This window comes from Aptenodytes patagonicus, chromosome 2 (assembly GCF_965638725.1).
Source record: "Aptenodytes patagonicus chromosome 2, bAptPat1.pri.cur, whole genome shotgun sequence".
NCBI classification, from domain to species: Eukaryota; Metazoa; Chordata; class Aves; order Sphenisciformes; family Spheniscidae; genus Aptenodytes; species Aptenodytes patagonicus.
The window spans coordinates 5,255,576-5,280,537 of record NC_134950.1 but is presented as its reverse complement, the minus strand read 5'-3'; the positions used below and the strand labels follow the sequence as shown (position 1 = coordinate 5,280,537).

General features: G+C 42.6%; 1 protein-coding gene across 1 annotated transcript in view; it reads right to left on the bottom strand.

The window, feature by feature from the left end:
• Positions 1–24,962, bottom strand: part of COL22A1 (collagen type XXII alpha 1 chain) — a 211,580-nt gene that overhangs the window by 24,551 nt on the left and 162,067 nt on the right. The window contains exons 32-43 of the mRNA XM_076329048.1: positions 23,456–23,509; positions 22,872–22,925; positions 21,672–21,725; positions 19,574–19,627; positions 17,936–17,989; positions 16,897–17,001; positions 16,333–16,377; positions 14,156–14,233; positions 9,504–9,539; positions 8,524–8,577; positions 1,826–1,870; positions 1,330–1,377 (exon numbers count right to left, since the gene is read on the bottom strand). Coding sequence (XP_076185163.1) covers positions 1,330–1,377; positions 1,826–1,870; positions 8,524–8,577; positions 9,504–9,539; positions 14,156–14,233; positions 16,333–16,377; positions 16,897–17,001; positions 17,936–17,989; positions 19,574–19,627; positions 21,672–21,725; positions 22,872–22,925; positions 23,456–23,509 — 681 coding nt within the window. The remainder of the gene's footprint in view (positions 1–1,329; positions 1,378–1,825; positions 1,871–8,523; positions 8,578–9,503; positions 9,540–14,155; positions 14,234–16,332; positions 16,378–16,896; positions 17,002–17,935; positions 17,990–19,573; positions 19,628–21,671; positions 21,726–22,871; positions 22,926–23,455; positions 23,510–24,962) is intronic.

Genomic DNA, 24,962 nt, shown 5'->3' with positions numbered 1-24,962 from the left:
ACTCTTTGAAGCATCATCTCAGTAGTCTTTACATTTCTACTATCCTCAAGAAATGAAATACCATGGGTATGACATTTCCATTTCGAAGGCAGACTCCCTTCAGCAAAAGCGGGGTGAATCCTGCCTATAAAAGACAGGGTAGCACAACAGACAGATCGTCAGGCCGAGAGTTAGGAGACCTGCTCCAACACCCAACTCTGTCAATGATCCATTGCAAAATTGTGGGGTAAACTGTCTAAGTCTCAGTCCCTACATGCATATTTATCTACTTACAATATAAGTGCTTGAGAAACACCCAGAACAACAGAGCCCTAATTTCATCTGTGATTTCAGGGTGCTGCTTTATATAGATCTGTACCAAGTCTGGAGTGAAAAAATACCAAGCAGAAAGAATATGCAAGGCATATGAGTGTGTTTAACCATAACATAATCAAAGGAAGAAAACAAAGGAACATCAAAACGACATCCTGTACCGAAGAATCAGTCTTTTGCTATTGTCCTGATCAGAAATCCCAAACAATACCATACAGTGAAATCTCCAGAAAAATACTTGGCTCCATAAGGAAGACAGCTCTTCAATGAAGGCATTTCACGGTAGCAATCTTAAAAGGGTCCTTTTGTTAATGGGGTTGATAAAAAAAGGTAATTTTTTAGTTTCTTTTAATCAATAAGAAATTATTTCTTGCCATGTCCCAAGACTGCTTAAAAAACCTCCCAACTCAGCCCATGTAAATCTGTAAAGATTTTGCAGTCAACACCTATCAAATACTGACTTATTTCCCAGACAATTCTCTACATGGAGAGTAAAAGCAGACAGACAGATCATCACTTTTGAAACATGGGTGCATCTGGGGTTAATTACCTGCATCCTTTTAGATGCACTGTGCAAACTGACTTTGCACCCACAGCTCAAAACTACTCCAGTCACTGTTGAAGGTATATGTGAAAAATCAGACATTTTATTAAAATGCTTTCCATTTTCTTGTTTAGGTAATACAGTTTGACAGGGTTTATTTCTCCTTGGGAATGCATACCTCGGAAAGAGCTGAAAAAGTCTCAGAGCTTTTGTAACATACACCATGCTATAAAGATCTTTGTAGGTTATTTCACCGCTGGGGGCGGTCAAAAGGCATTTGATTTTGATCTGCAGCATGTGCTCTAGCGTCCCAATACCAGTGCAAGTAGGAGACCTGCAAGTTCAAGCTTTGACAGAGTGGCACAAAAGGCACCTTTTGCACTTGTAGCTCAGACACTTTCCCATCACAGAGTGTTAGTCAGGTCTGAATCAAACGTACAGATAAACTCCCCCCATCATCAAAGGCTGATTACCTTTACTAATAGATTTATGTCCTCTGGAGAGAGCAGGGGTGAGGAACCCTGTGGAATGAGAAATTCATTATCTCAGGCAATTTTAAAAGGCATCAAGGTATAAGAAATTTTCCTGAACATGCTTATGGACTCTCATTGGTTTCCCTTGCTCTGCCTAGGACTCACTGGGCCAAACACATACTTCCTGCCCTACATTGTCAATGCACTTCATCACACCTGAGATGAGATCTTGCTGAGGGTACTGCATAGTGGTGCGAAGAAACTGCCTTTAAAATTTTGGCTTTTATTTACATGCAGGATTTCCAGTTATTTTCACACTGTTCCAAAGCCATCACAGATATTTTTATCATAACCCCTTAGTGGTTCTTAGTGTTTTCCCAGTTGCTATGCTGGGAAGAGCAGCAGTGGAAATGCACTGAAGTGCACTTCTGAGGTGAGGTGAACTGGTGGAAACTGAGTTAAAAGGAAGTAGTAATATAGAAGTGAAGTTACATACTGGTTTTCCAGGAGGTCCTCTTTCCCCTGGATTTCCAGGTAGACCCTACAGATCAAGAGAAAGAAAAGACTGTGAAATTATCATACAGTAACCCCCTGGTTGCTCCCACACTCTGCTGACTGCTCTGGACTAGCACACGTTTTACTTTCTGCCACTAAGCACCGCTGCTCCTTGCATGTGACAAACAGTAAACTCCTTTAAATATCTGCAACTTCAGCGTCCTCTGAACCCCTCCTAAATCTCACTTATCTACTGTGTGACCTTGTTAAATTCATGTGAGTCACACAAAGACTGAAATTGCTTTAGCTTGTCTTCTGGTCACAGGAAACACTATGAACTGCAATAGTGTGAAGGATGAAGATTTAAATCCCTGAAGACACCTGTAACATGCAAAATCAAGACCTTGCTTTGCATGAGCCTTGCAAACAGGTCCCTTGCACCTGAAATAGCAATGAGCCTTTTTGTTTGTTTGTTTGTGGGGATGTATTGGTATCAGTTTCCATGAGATGAAGGCATAGAAATGACCAACATCCTTAGAATTTAAGGTCCAGGAAGTCATGGTTTGGAAAAGGGACACCCCCCGGCTCAATAGGCATCTCTTGCCTGTCATTAGCAAGTTATTAGTTTGTGTAAAAAACAAAACAAAACAAAACAACAACAAACAAAACAAAACAAAAGATTATTTTTGAATCTTTGCATAAAGTAATGCTTACATGGGAAACCGAATCTTTTGAACAGGACGGTTGGCCACTGTCCAGATGGTGACAGAAATCTGCATCACAAGGATCCTTGCAGTGATGTTTTAAGTTGGACTGGGTGGGATTTCCCCAAACCATTCTCTCCTGAATTCCTGTCTCCAGCTGCCTTGTGAGAAAAAGGGATGGATCTATTTTCTTGAACGCTGTATGATGTGGAGCTGGTGACGTCTTTAACAGGGTGCAAAGAAGCTAGGATAAGAAATTAAGCTATGTGCCATGGCTGACAAATCTGAAAACTACTGCATCCGCAGGAACAGTTGAAAGGTACAAGACTGCAAAAAGAGAGTGTTCTTTGAAGAATGCTTGTCTGAGCTGAAATGAACAACCAGATGTAGGATGATGGCACCTCAGCATGCTGCGCTATCAGAGAACAGGCAACTGGAAGCAGAGCCCAAACTAGAGGAAAGATTGCTGTACTATAGAGGCCTGGAGTTAGAAAAGGCTGACAACAAGCTGCAAACATTGCTCAGAGCAGAATGAAAATGCTAGAAGGAAGGCACGGAGGATATAACTGCATCTAACAAGCTGACTAACAGGGGAGGAAACTGGAAAAGAGAATGCCAGAAAATTAAAAAAAGGAACTTAAAAGAGTCTGCCCAAAAAACTGCATGGCACTGAAAAGAAATGTTGCTAATGCGATGTGGGAACATGCACAGACCCAAATAACAACCACTGTTGGAAAGCTCGTAAAGCTTGAACACTTTCAGGAGTTTGCAGCCAACAGTGGCTGGCACAAAGTGGAGCATCCAGTGAGTGGTACAGCATACCAGTCCAGGAAAAAGATGTCAGCAATGAGGAGGTACGATGCACAGGATCCAGAGCACTCTATCACTCTGCAAAATCTGACACACAGGAATGGTCTCTAACTGGGAACTGATGGAAGCTGTGCAGATGACACACTGAAAAATGATGCTCAGGTAAGTGATGTACGTGAAAATAAAAGAAAGAGAAACTGTATAAGGAAACCAGTCACACAGGCTTATGGTGGGGTAGTTCTGTTACAAGACTGAAAATTAAACTTGAAATGCAATAGCTTAAATCGTTTATAAGTCCCAGGAATAAAAAGCCAATAGGAGGTTTAATAAGTGTACTTTGTTTTGGGGTGTATGTACCCTAAAAAACCCACAAAGGCTCCTTGGAACTGTCCTTCTAACTGAATGGGAAAATCAACCCCATAACAGAAAACTCTGCTTTTCAGATCCGATGGCAGTAATGTATACAGCCACAAAGTTTTTGTAATTATGAAAATAAATGCAGGGGAAGATTAACTTCCCAGTAATACTGGAACTTAGTTATCATAAATAATTTACATAATTAAAAAGTGATTAATTCTGTTTATGTTAATTAAAATTGTCATAATCAAAATACAGAAAGAGCCTATTAAATGGGTGCCGTCACTGCTAGTAGTAGGACAAGAGAATGTCTCATTCAGACTGTTTTCTAATCCAAGGGAGCTAAGTAGATATGTTAAACAGAAACATTTTATCTCCCAGCAGACAGACAGAGGAGAGTGGATGCTTCCCAAAAAATGTGTAGTGTAAGGATATTTGGCCAGAGAGTGTCTGCTCCTTTAACGGTATCTGGTCAAGGACCTTTTTCAATGCAACAAGGAAAAATAAGGAGGAAGCCATAAATAAGAACATACAGGGACACAAACCTGACTGACAAATAAGGGAGACAGTGATGGGAACCAAACCTGGACAGTCACACTAATTGATGAGGGCATGTGGGAGAGTGAGAGCGTTTATTCCAGCAAGGTTATCTGATCCAGGACCTTGTCACTTTGGAAGCTAAGGGAAAAGGAGGAAATCGGAAACAAAATATATCAAGACATACCCTAACAAGAAACAAACCTTGCCACTCACACTAATTGATGGGCTATCAAGAAACCACAGGCTGCACTTCCAGGAAGATCAACCTGGACTTTGCAAGTGATAGGACTGTAAACCAGGGGGACCCTGAACTGGGAGGGGTGCAGGAATTGATAGAGCTGTGGAGATGTATGAGGGGATGTGCAGGGAAAGGGGCAGCAGAGAGGAACAAACAAGGGGGTAGACAGAAAAGGGTATAAAAGGGGCCGGTCATGCGTAAAATGGTGCTGGTCAGTGCACTTGTCTGGCTGAGCCCTGCACCTGATCACCATGGTTTGTCCTATCATCTTATATCTTCTTATTAAACCTTTTCTTAACTATCTCTCTGCATAATGTGCATGTGTGCTGCAAGGACTAAGTGCCAGCTACTGGCGGGACCTCTGTGTGCGTGTGAGTCAAAACTGGTGCCAGCTACTGGAGTCAGATTGGGGGTGTAGGCTCCCCCAGCCTCTGTTGTCAGCTACTAGAGTGAGTGCAGGGGTCTTTAACCTCCAGCCACTGGGGCGGGAATGGTGTGTGTTCCCAAAACCACCTACTGGAGGGACCAGCATGAGCAAGGTGAGTGAGGGGCTCCACGCCGGTGGCTGGCGTGGGACCACAGGTCACAGCCCATGTGCCTGGTGCCAGCTGGGATGGGGCAAGTGTCTGTATCTACCCCAGTCCTGGTGTGTGTGTGTAGGTGGGTGTGCATTCATCAGCAAACTTCAAGCTGGACCTGCTGGCAAGCAGGGGGACTTGGGTCCAGGCCGCGGTGTCAGGTGGGCAGGGGGTCCATGCTGGTATGCCCATGGGGAACCGCGAGTGTGGAGTGCGCGAGGGACAAGTGGATGAGTGTTGCACATTTGCAGAGAGCATCAGGCTGGACCAGCAGGCAGGTAGGGGACCTGTGGGGCGGGTAAGGGGGTCTGGGATCTGGGCAGGGGTGCCAGGACAGAGGGGCTGTGCCAATGCTCGAAGGATCTGCAAATATGTGTGTGCTTGGGAACCTAAAGAGTAGTGTATGTGTGTGCCATCACTAGTGACCTTCTGTCTCTGCCAGCTGAAGAGAAGGAGGGGACTTGGCTGTCTGTGCTTATGCTGTATTTGAGTCCTGTATGTAGGTGCTGTTGAAGCCAGCGCCTTGTCTGTGGCAACCTGTGTTATCAGCCATGTCAGTGTCCTCTGTGTCTGTGTGTCCATGTCTGTATTTCTGGGATTCATGCACAGCTTCGTTACTGGTTGAACCTGCAAATGGCAAAGCAGCAGCTGCATCCCTTCACTTGGACAGAGACCCCAGGTCCTGGGCAACAGAGGCCAGGCAGGAGGGACCTGGTCTGGCGCAGCTGGAGGAGGTGGCCATGCACATAACATCACTTAACATGTAGAAATATTTTTTGTAACTCTCAGAATCTGAGATTGGCCAATTTCTCTGAAAGAAGGTACTTAAGGCTATGTTTTTTTAATATTCAGTACAGGAACACTGCCAGCTTAAAATGTGATTTGGATTTTTTTTTTTTTCCAAAAGCAAGTGCAAGTAATATTTGAAGTAATTGAGGGCATGAAAGTAGGCACAATAAGTAGTAATCCTGTTATGGAACAAATTAGTCCTACTATAGGGAAAAACAAAGACCACAAAAAATCCTAGAGAAAGCACTTTTCAGGCTTTAAGAATTGGAGCTTTAGTTAATCAGAAAAAAATGCAAATTTAAAGACAAAAAAAAACGTGTATGTGACAAGACTATATGTCCCAGCTTTGTCCCAGAAGAAGACAATCTGTAGGGATTTATGGACACAGTGAACTCTAGAGGACAAGTAAACACCAAGTCTTTTGCTAAGAGGAACAGAACAAAGCCAAACCAGCACAACTGTATTGTAAACCTACACAAGGATTTTCAAAACCTAAATTTTAATAAAACAAGACACTGTCCTGAGAACTCTTGATATTTCATTGAGTTGCCAACAGATGTTTCAAAAGGTGACCCTGGGCAGTGCTATTGCAAAAAATATGGTACATGCTTTTAAGGCACTAGAAAGAAGCTAGAATGTAGTCATGTATAAAAAAACTGATCTATTCACCGATGGGAGATAATTCTGGCCAAAGCTATCGCAAAAGAAGTATTGACTCTTCCACCTCCCCAAATACAACTGTAAATCTGATTTGCAGTATCAGAGAGTACAACAACTTATAGCAGACACTTCCAAGAGCATCTGGTGAGTCTGCAACTGGAAAAAATAATGCAGAGAACAACCTAATGTATGTAAATGTGATATAAAAGAATTATTCAGTCTCAGAAAAAACTATGGAATACATTTGCAAAGGCCACAGCAAAAACCAAGACACTGAGGCAAGTCATTAAGCCTATTGCCACTGAATGGCTTGGGAGTTGCATGGCAAATTCATATTAGCAATTCAAATCGGAGCTTTCCTAACTGGTGACATACTGTTTAAACACAGCAGAGTACAAAAATGGGCATGCTTCAAAGAATACAGGAATACTGCATTGATACACAAGATTTCAAAAGCAGAACAAAAAATCCTTTGTACTAGTCATAAATTAAAGTGGAGATCAAGAACCTGCAAATGCATGATCTTGTCAAAATAGGTATCCTTGCTGTTATACCAAGAAATATTGGAATGTGCCCTGTAGTTACATTTACCTTCTTGAAACACAGGTAGAATTGCTTAACAGGTGATCAACCAGAATACAGAGAGCTCCTAAAAGACATACTGAGTGCAATTAAAACAGTTAGTGTAAGAGAGGATGTGTTTTATAAGTACCATAAGGAATGGTTCTGTTTGGGAAATCTGCGGGGAAAAGGAAAGAGATAAAGACTGTAATACTGCCTCTCCAAGAGCTAACCAGTCAACGCTGATCTGAGTAGAGCCAGAAAGAGACTCAGAAAAGCTGGCTCTGGCACTCTCTTCACACAATACAGTTGTAATAAACCCATCTATTGTATCTCCTGTTTAAAACCTCTTGATTAAAAATCTCAGACATCTGAGACAAGATGGGGAGATGTAGGGGCAGTCAGCAGGACACAATCAATCCTGAATCTGTGACTGCACAGGGGCACAGGGTGATGGAGGCAAAGGACCATTTCTGCTATCACGGGCTGTGGAGGCATACACTGGCCATAATCATTTGTCTTGTGCCAAAGGAGGTGGAAGAAAACTAGACCTTCTTTTCCAAACACTGCAGGAGGAAAGGAGATCCATCCATAGGAAAGTACACCCTTTAGGCCAGCTGATGTACGTCAATGAAGCCACACTAGGGTTGAAAATCGCTTGCCATGGACTTCGTGAAAACTGGTACCCATTTCAGACATGACAGCATCATAAAGCAGCGCTGAGAAGGGGAGTTACAGAAGGCCACTGCCCCCTCCCCACAGCGTTCCATCAACAGGCCTAAATGCAAAGATCAAGCCTTTCAAAATCTTCAGAGCCCCCTTGATGTTTTTCCTCCAGGACTGGTTTCCACATCACAGAGCTGGCTGACCAGCAGAGAAAAAAAAGCCGCTCCTCTTTCTGATTCAACACTGCGACAAAACCGGGCAGCGAGAGGGGTCAGCTTTCCAGCTGGGAGTCTGCCACCTTTCTCTCTATCCCTCAGCTCCATGACTCACCCACTGAGACGGCAGGAGTGAGGACAACGCACCAAGAGGTTAAAATGTCATCTCTCATGCACAGTAGCAGCAGCAAAATGAACTCACAAAGAGCTTTTTAACAGCTATGGCCCTGTTTTCATAGAAATATTAAAGGTTACTTAGCAGCTTCTAAGAAGTTCCTAGACAGCTTAACAGTCATCCTTTTCCAGTGTGGGATCGTTCCACAGTGTATGCTGCCAAGTCCCTTCTCCAGTGTCATTTTAAAATGGTTCAGTGGTAAAGTCCACCGCTTTCCTTGAGACAACCCTCTTTAGCCTGTTTCCCCCCCCGACATCGTAACTTGTAAGAGATCCACTTGGTGGATGGTCATTGGACCATCCTAGTAACACTCAATGACTGCAGTTGAGTATCAACACAATGTTTAGGGAAATCGGATTGGAGCATTGGCAAATTTCTTGAGCACTTACACATTTATTTTACTTACATCCTGGCCAGGAGGACCCTGTGGTCCAGGGATACCAGGTACACCGCGGGGACCCTGGTAGGGAGAGAACAGACAAACCCAGTAACGTGAACAGTACTTATGAGGTGCTTCTTAGCTGAAGAGAAGAAATCCTCAACCCAATAGTTATCAGGAAAAAAAACCCTAGCAGTTAAACAACTATGAGAGAGTTTAAGAAAAAAAAATTAAATCTCACATTGCAGTATCACAGTATCAATCATTTCTTTGCCTCAAGAGACTTTATGTGCATCACTAAAGTCAAGCCTCACATTCCTTGATTGGAAAGGTAATAATGACTATAGGGGCAAGTTTTTGAACAGGGAGAAAATATGACTGAGCACAGGACTGTAGAGGAGAAAAGAAGGTCCAGTTCCTCAGTGCCAGGCTAGTACACTGGCTAGGACTTGTTGTCATGCTGGAAATTCATGCCAGTGAGTACTGAGACCATGGAACACAGTTATTTGTTTCACACCAATGGATTGCATCCTTGTAAAACTGCATGCTGAGGAACTAAGTGTGTTTGCTGAATACTGAAATGCAGGGGTTTCTGTAAGACTTAAGTAAGAAAAATGCTTAAAAATGGCTTATTTTAAACCTTTGAGGCCTTGGCTATAAGGCATAGCAGTGTGCTTTGTATTATGTGCCTTGAAATACTTTTTTTGAACGAAGGGTTAAACAAGTGACTCATTCTTTCTTTTGTAGGACTATTGACAGGTAAGGAAAAGTTGTCACCATGCCAAGAGTTTGGATCAACTCTTTCTCACAACTCAATATAGCAGACAAGTAACAGGTAACGCACAAGAGAAGTCCCCTTTGGAGGGTCAGCCACCCTGTGACCCTACCATCCTTGGGCAAAAAGAAACTAATTAAACATGCCTTCATGAAATCACTGGTTGAAACACAATTAATGTGGTTGTCCCCACCCCATAAAATCTGGGTGTAGTTAGAAAGACATACTATACCAATGACCCTTTGTCTCCTGGGGGTCCCAGAGGGCCCTGCAAACAGAAAAGACACAGCAATCAAAACAATTAAAATTAACACTCCCCCTTGGCTGATCAGGGTGGGTCCTGAAGCACCAAGATAACAAAAATTGGAGAAGGAAGGGTGAGGAAAAGGAGCAAGTCTGACAGCTGCTCACACAGACATTGTTGGAGTGTGCAATACTCCCAGCAGGATGTTTAGGGGAAGGATCAAAGGCAGAGTAAGGAAGAAATTGAGGTGAAACATGGAGGAAAAAGTGTGAGAAAAAAAGAGAGAAAAAGGGATCAGAGGGGTCAGCTGTACGCTAACATGATGTTTGTCTGACTGAGCCTTGTACTTCATCACCACAGTCATAGAATCATAGAATCGTAGAAAATTTCAGATTGGAAGGGACTCATAAGAATCATTGAGTCCAACTCCCTGCTCCTCGCAGGACTACCTAAAACTGAACTATAAGACTAAGAGCATCGTCCAGATGTTCCCAGAATTCTGACAGGCTTGGTGCCATGACCACTTCCCTAGGGAGCCCGTTCCAGTGACCAACCAACCATCTCTGTGAAGAACCTTTTCCTAATGTCCAATCTGAACTTTCCCTGATGCAGCTTCATTCCATTTCCTCATGTCCTATCACTGGTCACCAGAGAGAGAAGATCAGCACCTCCCCCTCCGCTGCCCCCCTTGAGGAAGCTGTAGACTGTGATGAGGTCACCCCTCAGCCTTCTCTTCTCCAAGCTGAACAGACCAAGTGACCTCAGCCGTTCCTACTAAGTCTTGCCCTCGAGACCTTTCACCATCTTAGTCGCCCTCCTCTGGACACACTCTAATAGTTTGATGTCCTTCTTATATTGAGGCACCCAAAGCTGCACACAGTACTCGAGGTGGGGCCGCACCAGTGACGTGTAGAGTGGGACAATCACCTCCCTCGACCAGCTAGCTATGCTGTGCTTGATGCACCCCAGGACATGGTTGGCCCTTTTGGCTGCCAGGGCACACTGTTGACTCATACTCAACTTGCCATCAAACCAAACCCAACGCCCCAGATCTCCTTCCACGGGGCTGCTCTCCAGCCTCTCATCCCCCTATTTGTATGCATAACTAGGATTACCCCGCCCCAGGTGCAGAATCAGGCACTTGCTTTTGTTGTATTTCATACGGTTGGTGATTGCCCAGCTCTCGAGTCTATCCAGATCTCTCTGTAAGGGCTCTCTACCCTCAAAGGAGTCCACAGCTCCTCCTAGTTTAGTATCATTGGCAAACTTAGTTAATGTACACTCGATTCCTGCATCCAGATCATTTATAAAAACATTGAAGAGCACTAGCCCTAAAATTGAGCCCTGGGGAACCCCACTGGTGAGTGGCCACTAGCCTAATGGAATCCCATTTACTATATTCTCATTAAATCCTATTTGTAACACTCTTCAGCATGGGTGAGCTCATGAATCTGAGCTTGTGTGGTTGAATCTTAGTGAGCTTCAAGCCAGATGAGCTGGTGAGTAGGAGAGGTCTGGGTGTCAGCAACTGGGTTGCGAGGCTGTGAACCCAGGGGGCTCGCAGGTCAGGGTGCCAGCAACTGGAGGATACTGGGGTGCAGAGGCCTGGGTACTGGGCAGAGTAGGTGTCCAAGACCAGCTGCTGGAAAGATCCACATTTCATGTATATATTCCAACAGTGGCCTTCAAACCTCATCAGCCAGAACAGAGGAGTAGGATCGAGACATTCTTGCTCATATTTCTGAGCGTGCTGTTTAGGTTTATATGAGTGTTGATAAAGGCATTATTCTCTGCATTGGTCTGTGTGGCTGCACGCACGTGTGTGTATGTGTGTGCATTGCATTTGCATATGCCCATTGGCAATACGTGCTCAGCCTCACTACTGGCTGGACCTGGGGACACAGAACCACAGCACCCTCGCATCTGTTGGGCTGGGACAGGACAATTTCCCCAGGTCCTGAAGACCACTGTATTCAGCTACCTCTAACACATGGAAAAGTATCCCACGGGACCTGTGTGCTCTTTAAATGAGGTCAAAGCAGGGAGTCCAGTGGGCTTGCATATGCTATTTGTTTGGGGATGCAACTTAAAAAGGTGCAATTGAGTAGAGTGAGCCACTAGAAGGTATCCACTTCTATAGGAACACCACAGAAGTGATGCAGTACCCATAGCCAGCAAGGATGAGTCAATCTGGCATTCCAAACACACCCAAAACAAGGCTTGACCTCACATCTCTGGGTCTGTGTTTGAATAAATTGGCTCACACTATGACTCCTCTCCCTTTGGTTTCTATTTCAGGCACATTAGTTCACTAATCCTCATACAGTCCTTCATGCAAGATGCCTTAAAGTTCTGCTCAAGCAAATGCTAAATATATAATTCTGAACCCAGAGTAATATGAACAGGGCAAGGCAGAGCAAGAGCAAAACCCTTCTACTTATGCAGCACAAGCGTCCATTAGGCAAATTCAGCATAAGCATGTGAATTCACCCCATTTCTCCAAGCAGTCCCCTCTTCTGCTTATGGTTCAATTGGGAAGAACACACTCTGCTAATACTCAGTTTATGGCTCAGTGTTATGTAAATAGCAACTCAAAACTTTAGCAGACAAAGTAAAAAAATCCTCATCTATATATACCTTTTATGCAGGGAGCAAAGCCCGAGAGAGGTGAAGAGTACAGGAGGAAACAGGGTGAGGACTTCAATTAAAAAGAGTTGATGGCTCTCAGCTCTGAAGCTGAAAGTATTATACACACAATTTTGTCACATCACTAAAAAGGGTATAGGCTGACACCTTTAATTCAGTGTGTAATATGCACTGAAGCAGCTCCGCTGACTTTATTCTATTTTTTTCTGTGGGATTCAGTCTTTGTGAAAGCCTGATGGATTCAAGGTTATACAGTGTTTTTCAAATTCCAGAGTCTTTGCACTGGAGCTGAGATTATGATGAATCTACAGTGGAGAAAACCATCGTAATAGTTGTTAAAAAAAAAAGTATTTAGTGAGGCAGATTAAATAAATAAAAACAAATCAATCGGGAATAGTGTGGTATGTAGGTGGCTACTCATCCTGACAGTGGTCAAACAATGATGACACAGAAAAAAGTAATCTTCTGGTGTGAGACAAGCGATGTCTGCATTTGGAGTCAGGTTCTTAGTCATTTGTGTTCATGGATATGCGGATGCTAAAGCCCCAATGAAGAGTAACTTTGTCATCTGGTGTACATCAGGATGCAGAAGTGAACTCATCTACCCCTGTACTGAATCTAAAAATCAGTAATTAAAAACTAGCCACAGCCTAGTGACTTTCAAACAAGCCAGATACTCATTTGCTAATTTCATTTTAATTTTAATATTAATTACTGAACATTAAGAAATGCTAGAACATCACTGTTCCTTAGATAAATCATAACAAGTAACACCCAGTGAATCTTCAATCATTGGTAACCCTGTGAGGACCATGAAGGTCATGACACAGTCACAGTGTGAAACATGACTGACCCAGTCTGCTTTACCTTATATAGTATTCAGTATGGTAAAAGCAAATATTAAGTGGAGATACACCTCAGAAAGCTAGATTTGTCGACCAGTATTACACAGCAATATCACTTAGCATTTCAAGGTAATTTCCTGCACTAATTGGGAAACTTATATCTAGATAACCAGAGCATGAAAACATGGACTGTGATTGGTACAGTATCATAGCGTGTACAAGGGGCTGCAGAAGAATCATAGAATCATAGAATCATTGAGGTTGGAAAAGACCTCTAAGATCATCGAGTCCAACCGTCAACCGAACACCACCATGCCCACTAAACCATATGCAAGGTGCATATACCAATACAAGGTCTCAGGTGTCCTCTAGCAATTACAGCTAGGAATAAAGTTTGCTTCCTCCTAAACGTATTTCACTTGCAAATTCAGTGTAGATCTGGAGGAGTCTGAGCAGGGCTACAGTCAGAGGACTCCCAAATCCCCCTCATCTCAAGAGGAGTTGTACATGGCGAGTACTGGAATGATCGAACCCCAGCGATACAAAAATCCAACCATTCCAGAGCAGACTCCCAGGTACACCTTATGGCCTACTGATAAGCAGGAGGTGAGGGCAGAGCTGGATGAGGTCCAACTAAATATTTGTGGGAAATTATGGGGACCATGGCTTTCTTGGAACGCAGCAATTTAAGCAATCCAATTTTGTATTTCCCTATCAGAGTGTTGACTATGTCACTGATGTGGGCATCAGTGACAGAAACTCATCCCTTCTAATAGGGTGATGGCAAGGTTACGTCTGCCCAGTAGACCAGACCTGCTGGCTCAGCACAGATCTCGACTCACATCCACAGCCAACGTGTCAGGATGATGCAGAAAAGTCAGGAATAACAGCCGGCGGTATCAATCACTCCTATAGCACTTCTCTGCCTTTCTTTTTCAACTAAAATGGAATGTATCAAGAGCCCTCACAACAGATGTGTAGACAACTGAGCCATGAATGGCAGCCTCAGGACTAGTTTGTAGTTTGCATCTTCAGAGGGTAAAATGTCCCACAGGCTCTTGGCACAGCTGAGCCCAGGGAACCCATTTCCTAGGTGGCAATGGGTAAGTTTTTGCCTTGTCACAGGTTGCAGCAGCATCTGCTACTTACAGGGGGTCCAGCCAGACCGATTCCTGGCACACCTCTGTCTCCTGGCTGTCCAGGGAGGCCAGGAGCTCCCCTCTCACCCTGAAACAACAGAAGAAGTTAAAGGCTTAGTGCACTGTTGAGAAAATGTGCTGAAATGCAATCAGGTTTTACAACATGACGTAACACCGATACATCCTGACCTGATCCTGCCCATGGAGGAACGGTATCAGGTTGTGGCAGCATGTCACATCATGCCAAGAAAACTGCCCCCTTCCTTCACACGAGCCCCAGCCCACCTCTGTGAGCACTCACACAATGTCAATGTGTGCCGCATCACATAACTGAGTGGGAACACAGCCTCTACAAGTACTTTAATTTATCTTACTGCACAGCATCCAATTTCCAGCATTTGCAATTGCCTGCAGGGTATCAGGCACCCTCCTTGGCTTGGGGAAACATTAAGCACTGTAATGAGCTTTTCTTTCTCTGTGCGTCTATGGTAGATGGCTAACTTGCAAACATTGCTAAATACAGATTATTTATCCAGGGAAGACAGAATTAGGGATGTTTGGTTACATCTTAATATTCTCCTTTCCTTTACCAACATAGGCCTACTCACAGAAATGTATGAATAATTTTTTGTAAAAAAATAATTCAGCGGTTCTACCACTCTGTCTAGAGGACTATACTACAAAAGGAGTGATGTCCCTTCTAGAAAACAGGATTTTCAATAGTAAAAACTGCAGAGCACAGACAACTACTTGACACTGTTTAATGGGCATTGTAGACAGAGGGTTAACGAAGAATTCAGCTTTCTCTTGTTATAGGGAGAAATCAATAAGATTTTTATGGATTGTATTGCAGTTGTGAGATTTGGTCTCACATTGGCAGTAGACTTATAACAATGACTCTTATGTATGTTATTTATTATTACACTATTTCCAGCTATGTAGAAGCATGATAGAGAAATTGTTACCCGTGGATTCTGCCTGCCCAAAATTCAGTCTGCAATATTTCCTAATTATTTTGCCTTTCTGTCTTACTTCTTAAACTAATCTTATATTACAAAGAAAAAATACTGCAAGGACAGTGAGAAAAAAGTATTCTGATTAGTTCAAACACTCTGGCAGATCCCTTATCTGTTATTTTATTCAAGAACATAATTTCAACACAAAAAGTTCAATAGTATTTTCCCATACACAATTAAGATTCTTACCACCTTGTGTTGATATTGAATAGAATATTTTATGAGATTTCTTTTAGTGTTTTTTTCTGACTTTTATATTAATTCTCAGTCTATTATTGTGTGTGTTCTGAACTGTCAAAGATATATACAACAGACTACAATGCATTTATACAGAATGCAGCAAAACAAAAAGAAAACATTTCATAGCAGTTTGCTTATTTCAAAAATACGGGACCTAGATGGATCTAGTCTCATACTGCTATATTCCTACTTATATAATTTACAGAATCTGTTTCAACGTCCTATTCTTATTCCAATCCAGATCAGGACACGGTCATTTCAAAGAGGAGAATTTCTGACATATCTGATTGAAGATTCAAGCACAATCCAGATGCTCCCAGAAGCAAAGGTTTTTGCTGTTTTATTCCTTTCTCTATTTGCTGTGTACTTATAAGGGAATAAACATTATTTTCAGCTGAAATTAGTGTCATTAACTTAATCAACCAGCTACTCTTTGCCTTAACTACAATATAGGAGGGCAAACCAGGACTACCTGGTCCCATTGGAAAATAATTGACATCCTCCTTCAGAGAGGTGAAGGAAATGAGTGCTATGGAGGAGGGCTCTTTGAGGGGCTGACAGGCGGTCTCAAGAGTAGGTCATCCTTTAGCTATGAAACGTCTCTTAGCTGTATGGATTAAAGGTCCCCGGTCACAGTTTCCCTGAAAAAGTGTGCAGCATTTAGTCCTTAGTCCATGTTGAATTCACATAATTCTGGAAGAAATTTTAAACGTGGGAAGCGAGCACAGCTAATTCATATCTTAATATTTACATCTACAGACATATTGGAATAATAAAGAACCTCCTAAAGGGATAGAAGTCCATTTTTGAGTGAAAGTTTCACAAACTCTATATTCCAGTGAAAAACAGACCATGTTTTCACCATAACTTTTTCTCCAGTTCCAGTGATGGAGAGAAGTAGTCCACAATGAACAATAAAGCCCATGCTCACCTTATGTCCAAAGGGTCCTGGCAAGCCTGGTGGGCCTCTTTGCCCCTGAAGTGACAGAGCCAAAACGAGAAAACAGTCACCATGCAGCCAAACAGGAGCCTGGACTTTGAGATAGTCAAGGCAGGAAGCATCCCACCACCACCCTCCTTGCCTAACACCATCCTGGCAATATTTTATTGATAACATATAAGCAAATTAAATAATCTGCTAATTTGGCTAGAATTAAAGGCTTTTAGAGAACTTCCACCAAGCTAAGCATTTTTGTACTGGTCACAAGGAAAACAGTTACTCCTTGTGGAGGTCTCTATTTTCAATGGCCACCATGGCGCACTGAAGGGGGTTTAATGCTCAGAAATACAGCTTCAGTTCTTTCTGCCTTTTTGGATGCAGCACTGTGATCTGCAGCATTTTGCACAACCAGGCCTTTCATGTCTTCAGTAGACAGCCTGTGAGCACTTGTGACAATGCAGCCTAACTCCACCAAAAATCCACCATTCTGCAGAAGTCATGCTCATCTATCTCACATTGAACTACTCAAGTGCAGAGCTTGCCAGCAGTACCCACCTGTTCTCCATCTTTACCCTTACCAGGCAAACCTGGCTCTCCAGCAGGCCCTGGCTCACCAGTTGGCCCAGGTAAACCCACTTTTCCTTCTTTTCCAGGATCACCCTGTAGAAGACAATCCAGCAAAACTCTTAGTAGCATACTAAAGGCCATTCCTGTCTCAGGTCTTTCATTGGGACTGAAAGATAGGCGTTTTTTCTAGCCTTCTCATCTGAATTTCTCTTGGTATCATAGGAAATCCTCTTTTACAGGAAGCCTTTTCCTTCAGTAATCCCAAGGCATTTGTAATTTTCCTTGAGGAAAGTAAAAAGAGATTTCAAAATGTTTTGGGAACCAGCTATGTGACAGAACCCTTGGTCCACACATGACCCTGAGGTAGATCTCAGTAATCTGGAAGATTATTTGACTGAAGGGGCTGGGATTCATCCCCTTTTAAACCCCATATATATGCATACGTGGGTCCATGTTTCTGATTAATCATTCCTACTCCAGCAAACAAAGCCCATGCTGGGCACTGGGCAACGTATAAGCAAATTACAAATCCCTGACCCCAGAGAGCTCATTGCCTAGCTATGAGATGGGACATAACAGTTAGGCAAGGCAGGCAAAAGGTAAGCGAGGATGCACTGGAAAGCTGAACTAATGCTCCAGTTACAACAGCTTATCAGGAAAGCAGAAATCTCAATTTCCTAACCATGAAAGCCAGTTTTTCTTCCAGCTTTGGATTTACTTAAAACACCAAATGCCCACTCTTGTCAGGCAGTGAGGACAGTAGTTCACCATCATTGCATAAATGTGTAGCGGTGAATTCACTGTATTCAGTTGTCTCAGTGGTTTTATTAGGTAAATTATAAAGCTGCAACAGGGTGAAAACCTTATAGCATAAGTAATGGAGGAGGTCAGACAAGACGATCTAATGAGCCCATGTGTCTTAACCATCCACGAACCTATGGAATCATTTCCCAGTTCAGACTGCTTCTGTCCCAGGTTACTTAAAATGTCCAAGAAAAGAAACAAATCCATGAAAGAACAAACTCACCTTTTCCCCCTTTGCTCCCTCCTTTCCTGGTAGTCCAGGGCCTCCAGGCACACCCTGGAGAGAAAAGAACTTTAAAACTTAAAACTTTCTTTTTAGGCAGTATTTGACCCTAAAGCAAATGGATAGACCTGTGGGTTCAGTACAATCTATCTCAAGGATTAGTATCAGTTCTACATGTCCCAGTACAGACAACCTGTAATCCAGAGAACACCGCAGAAGAGCTGCGTACCAAGTACCTAAAGGAGGGGTTTTTTTTTCAATATAAAAAAGAGCTGAACAGCAAAAGCAGAAATTGAGCTAATCCCAGATTTGTGCACTCTTTCTACCAATAACTATTTTTTTCATTCTGTGAAATCCTCAGCAGTTCCCAATCCATTACCAATAACCCCCCAGTCATCACCTCTGTATCAGAGAAGCCAAAAGTCTCACAATATTGATTTTTTATGGCTACTGCTCTCCAAAGCTATGCATCGGAAAACAGTTATGTTAATTTTACCCTCTATTTCAGTTTTCAATCCTTTTTACGTCTTGGCAGATCTCGAAGGATTCCTTGTCAAAATAGAGATGATTTAGAGCTCCAGATTGAATACTGTAACTTCCTAACTCACCAAAACATGAGTTAGCATTATGGAGTGGTACTCCATTTTAAGATGTGAAATGATGTCTTGGCACCAGTAAGATTGGATTGACCTCCTCACAGGATGGATGTGTTAAATATTTTCCTTTTTGCACCAGTAAAAATTATTTCCAACTATATTAGCTTTTATAGGTAATATATTGGTATTACTGGTATAGAAGTTTGCTTAAAGGAATATGAAATTGGAATAGGTCTTCATTTTTTGTATCACCTTTCAGTTTGAAATTAAATAACTACATTAATACAATTAAATCAAATGTATCTTAACAATTAGTAGAAAGGCAATTTAAGATTTCTTGGGTTGCCCAGGTAATAAACTCTGCTCTAAAGAGCCCTCTGTGCTGAACCACTGTGCCTGAATACATTATAACATGGGGTCTAACTCCCGTTTTTCACTTACTCCAGTGTAAACCCAGAGGAACCCCAGGCACTAGAAAGAAAATTACTGGTGGAGCAGGGAATAGAGTTAGTCCAAAGATATTTTTGCAAACATGGAAAGCTGTATCATGCACAACTTAATAATGGTGATGAACACCTACTGCAGTAAGGAGGACACTGTATGGATTTCAAGGCTCTGATTGTAGGATCAAATACTTACGTGTTTTCATAATAAAAATGGGAGTTTACCATGCAATTTTTGTATCAAGAAGTCATGTTTTCAAAAGGAAAGAACAAATGAAAATGAGGCAAAGGAAACAAAACCAGAGAGACAATAAACATTGCAATTTTTCTTTTGAAGAGCTGGCAGAAAAAATTGCTTTTGACAATTTGGTGAGGAATGAAGCAGCTCCATGCCTCCCTCTTGCTACAAATGAATATAAGAATATGTTTCATGGATACACCATTCCCACGTGCCTCCAGATCTTTCAATTCAACCATAAAAAAAGTGAAACGAAACACAGCCTTTTGAATCTGATAGTAAACCCTGCGGAAGGGAAAACTAAACATATTAAATAAAGAAATCAGGGCACAGATGGGAAAATACACTGGTGCATACATACCACATTTCCTGGCAAGCCTCTCGGACCTGGGGGCCCTGCTGGTCCAGTCACACCCTGTTTTAAGAAAATGAAATGTGTGTTCATATATATTTCACAACTTGTACCACCACAGGAACAAGATGTTCCAAGTGAGATTGGAGTTCATGTCAGACAAGGTGTTGTACAAGCACAAAGCAAAAACCAGCATTTTTGTGAAACACTTTGTAGTGTAAAGAAGCATGAAACAATACAAAATGGATGAAGACTCTCTTTGGGAGCTTAAAATTACCCTCCATCAAAATAAATCCCAAATCTAGCTGAGATACATGTCTGGGCCTGAAACATCAAAAGAACAGAGGAAAGAATGTTGATTTATCATTAAAATAAAAATCTAGGTCAACAAAATATGCTTTGTTGACAATTCCACCTTTCTCTACTCCGGGGTACAAAACCAGAAAAGACTCGTTTGCACTATATAGATGAACAGCTCAAACAATTCAGAGTGTTGTAGTTCTGAATTGCAGGCCTTTTCTGTCTGCAGCTGAAAGCTTTTTAGGGTGGGAAAGCCCATGTGTGTCCCCAAAAATGTATGGGAGGCATGAAAGGACATATATTTGGGGATTTATGTCCCCATGGAGGTGTACGTTTGGGGTTACTAGGCTATATTTAGATATTTTCCTCTATACCTGACCATACCAGGTTGAAGTTGCTACCTCTGTAGTTGCTTGTTACCCTGCACTAGCCAGGGTTCACCTGTCGTCACAGCTTTGCAAGGAAAAGGATTTCTATTAGCATACCTAATCCATTTAGGGCTAAACCAGACAGGCTGCCTCAAAACATCTGCATCAGCAGACTGAAATAATCTGTCTGATTCGGAGTAGAGTACAGAGAACCCCTTCTACTGGAAGGGCTGGGCAGTAAAATCTTGCAGAAGGACAATGCAAACTGTTGGGAGATGATGAAAATCTTCCACAGCACAGCTCTTCACAAAGTGAATGTCTATTTGTTGCCTTTGGCTTACTAAAAGAGAATTAAAGGTTTACTCATTTCTGTGTTATTTACAGTCACTGGTCTACAAGGCAATAGAAACATTTGGAGCAGTGGCAGTCTGTGAAAGGATGGCAAAAAAAAGGATGCCTGCATATGCTTGCATTTCCATATCGTTATGGATGATATGGAGCCGAGCCACCAGGTTATGCAAAGAAACAAACCCAATGGATAGGTTTGGAGGAAGGAGGATGTTTTTTGCCCCTTTTTGTTTTTCTCTCCCCCAAAAGATTAAGGAGTCCTTTAACCAAGAGTGAAAGAGAGCTGGGGACGGGCAGTTCAGAGTTTAGGGTCAAAGCACTGCTAGAGACAACGTCTAAGCACAAGCCCAAGAAGGAAAACCATAAACACAAAAGCAGAAGAAGAAATTTCAGTGCTCGAGGATGCTTAATTTGGATTTCCTATTCCCTCCTTCTCCCAGACACAAACATCCTCTCTCTCAATCGTTATTTCAAATAGTTCTTCAATCTTCCTTCTCTGCTTGCCAAGAAAGTATGTGGCCTTTTATTCAGCCGCAAAGGGCTTATACGCTCTCACACTAATAAAACAGGACTTGAATCCTTTGCTGTTCTTTAGCACACAGTCAGACAATAGCAGCACTCCCTACAACACACGCCTGAAAAAGTGGTATGTGATGATTCCTCTGGTGATGAGCCTGTATTAAAGAAAGCAGAATTGACTAAGAAGCCTAAAACCAACCGTGATCAAAAAACTAATTCAGGCTGCTGATGAGAAGTGAGCTCCCTGCACCAGCTGGCTGCCTGGGCTTAACTGATATCGCAGTGCAGTAACAAGCTCTGCCGGCACCTCACCCAGAAAAGAGGGCATTTTGTTAGAGGGAGAGACTTGGCCAACAAAAGATGCACAATTTAGAGCTGGGCTGATTGGGGCATTGATCTGTTTGGTGCAGCTGTGCCTGTTTGCCCACAAGCAGTGACTCTTCCAGCTGCAGCTTAGGATGGGCCCTGCGCCCAAGCAGCCTGGGACTGCGAATCTGCAAGGCATTGACTTCAGAGTCCCTTCAGGTGTGTTATTGTCAGGGAAAAATGCTGCAAGGGAAGCAATTACTCACAGTCTCTCCAGGGGCTCCGGCTTCACCTCGGGCTCCTTTCTGCCCCTTTGTGCCCTGTGCAGAAAGAAGAGCAATACCAGCTGATTAGAGATGCGACAGGACTGCCTGCCAGACAAAAAGACTTCAAGACGCCTGAACATGCACTAGGCAATGGTTTTCGTTAATCAATTCACAGAGGAGTTTAACGGCTGAGGAAATGGCTCCCAGTTCTCCGTGCAGTGAGAGAATGAAATATAAAAATAAAACCCTGAGACATAAGAAGAATTACTAATGACTGATCAGCTCAGAGACTGTTTCTCAGCAGAGGATGCTGAAACTTGCAGGCATTCATCTGGGTGAAATTCCTTCTTATCCTCAGGCCTACCAGCTACGTCATTTCCAGCTCAACTCTGATGGTCTCCCTGCACAGAGGAAGTTTTGCCTGCAGTTCTCAAATACAAACAACAGCCATTTAGAAATGGTCAAAAGAGATCACAGTTCACAGAGTTTGTTCCAGTCCGACATACCACGTAGCCCTTTCTTAAGGATTTTGGCAGGACAGAGTCTACTCACTGAACAGTCCCCCATTTAGCAGATGTTAGTTAAAAGTTGCATGGTATCACTGGCTTTTTGATAACGCTAAGACTGCTGTTAACCTGTTTAAGCTGTTGATGCCCAAGTAATAGCTGACTATATGGCTTGGGCACAGCACAGATGATGGCAGAGAGAACACCCTCCCATGTTGACATGAAAACATACCTAGATGATGACTGGAAATAATATGCATGAGCCGAGAAATTTTCAGAAGATAACTGAGACTATAAAACCATTTCACATGAGCCATTGTGCATTGAGGGTCAAATGGGCTGGGGTTGAGTCTGAATGCTCTGCAATGTCTTGCCAATGTACTGCAGTGACTTATCTGTGAGACCTGTGGTTCAGTGGCATCAATACAAGATGCTCTCTTGAAGGATCCTGAAGTTGGAAGGAGTCTCTCAGACAATACTGTTCATGCTACAGAGATGCCACGTTTCTGCTTTGGTTTTCCTCATGTTGTCCTGATGTCCAGCACAAGTAAATATCTCTACTGAACTTACAATGATGAGGAAGGAGAAATGGGCTGTTGGTGTATAGGGGAAGAATTATTTACAGTAATATAGACCTTGAAGGCACCCCTCTCTGGCCATGTCAAAGATTTTCTTCAAGGCTGGGCCCTCTTACCTGTCCTCCTGCAGGTCCTGGGACACCTTGTTCACCTGGGACCCCAGGTAATCCCTGCAAAAACAGAGGGAGAGGTGAAGGAGCTGAAGGAAACTGCTCCTTTCTTCTCCTGAGCAGAAGGATATGTTTCTCCTTCCTCCCACTGAGAGAAGAAAGGGCGGCTTTTACAGAGGCTCTAACTGCACAGGACTCTCTCTCTCCTGGGGGCTCCATCCAGAACGAGAGCAGTCCAGAATACAAATGGAGTAGCCAAATGCACAATTTAGGTGAGCCACATCACTTCAAAAGCCCTTAATAAATCCTGTACAACCTTACTGTCAGCCAAGCTCTGTCTAGCAAGCCCCATAGTCCTCTTTTCAGTCACTAAGGCCCAGAGCTATAAATTAGGTGCTTAAATTCATGTAGTCATGTAGCTTCCTCTACAGTCAGTACAAAGCCAAGCACCACTGTGGCCATTTCTGATGAGAGAAGCATCCCAACTACGGAAGGAGCATATGTCCCCTCTCTCTCCAAAACAGGCAGCTCTTATGTCCTCTCCCTGCTAAAGTTGAAAACCCACTGAAGAAACACTTGGCTGTGCTTACAGGTTCTCCACTCGTTCCTGGATCTCCTTTCTCCCCTTTTGGTCCAGGTTCACCCTGATATAAAACAGTAAGACAAAGAGAGAAAGAAAAGCTATTTCCATGGCTGCATGTCACACTAGTCCTGTTTTGTAAGAGGGCTCTTTCAATCAGATATCAATTTCTAATATAGAGTAGCTTTCTCAAAGGACTTTGAGGTCAATGAATCAAAACTATGATACCACACACTAAGATTTGGAGATCTTTGTCTAGACTTCTTGGACTGTTATGACAATAATTGCAAAAATGTTCAATTTAAAAAGAGAACAGTTTTCCCTCGTAGAGAATAGTAGTTGAAGAATTTACCATTCCAAAATTTGATCAGTTCAGCTCCAATGTATTAAAAGGCCAGATGATATGACCAAGAGCAAAAGCGCCAGTGCCACCGCACTGCCTCTCTGTAGGACCACAGACCTAATGTCACCCTACAATTGGGGAAATTATCCCACATACAGACAGTCCCTATTCTGCCTACAAGAGAGGGGTGCTCAGGGTCTCATCTTGAGCACTTCCAGAGATGTGCATTACACAGCTTTTCTTGATCTCTAGTTCTGTTAACATCTCCGTACATCCATGCAACTTCCCCTCCCTCCTGCAATGTAAGTACATGATTTCATGCACCACCATCATTGACTAATATGATTAATTTATTCCTGTTCTTCCTCCTTACAGTAAATTGAAGATGCTTTCAGACAGAAGTTCATCAGCTTTGTTCTGAGCTCTAGAACAATCAATAAGTCCATATTTCTGCTTTTTATAAATTGAAAAGGAACAGCACACAATTATGGAACTAGCTGGAATACACCAGGCACTACATGAATACTCACATTTGTATATTTATATGAACATATGTATTCAGGCAATAGCAATCATTACTTATTCATTATTTATCATACAAGGTGTTTCAATTATGCAATCAAGGAAGAGTAAGAACATCAGTGATTTAAGCTACACACACACGAGGAATAGCGATCAGTCAAAATGCAGAGCCCAAGACAAATCAGCTTGAGTTTTATTCGCATCAGCTATTTGCCAATCATTTCTGCAACACCTGGGAATTCAAAGTCCATTTGCAAATGAGTCTTTAACAGACAAAATAAATGTAACTGCATAAATATTACTTGTGTCTGTATTTATTATGCATTATGAATAAATATTATCATCCGTGATAAATAACAGGAGGAATTTTACTCTACAAGTAGTACCCCGTTAGATCAACTTTTAATCAGGCAGTCCCTTGTGCCATCTAGTGGCCTTCAGAAAGGTAGCGGGACCACCTAAAGTAGTTCAAGCAAAGGGTCCTATGCAACAAACCTGTATGGTGGTGCCTGGAAGTTGTTTTGCGTAATGACATTTCAAGCTCTGAAATCCTTTTGAGAGAGCAGAGCAACAAAGCACAGACATGCGGCAATAAATCTGTAGGCAGGGACGGCGTTACTAAGTGGGAATAAGGGCACATTTTACCAGGGAA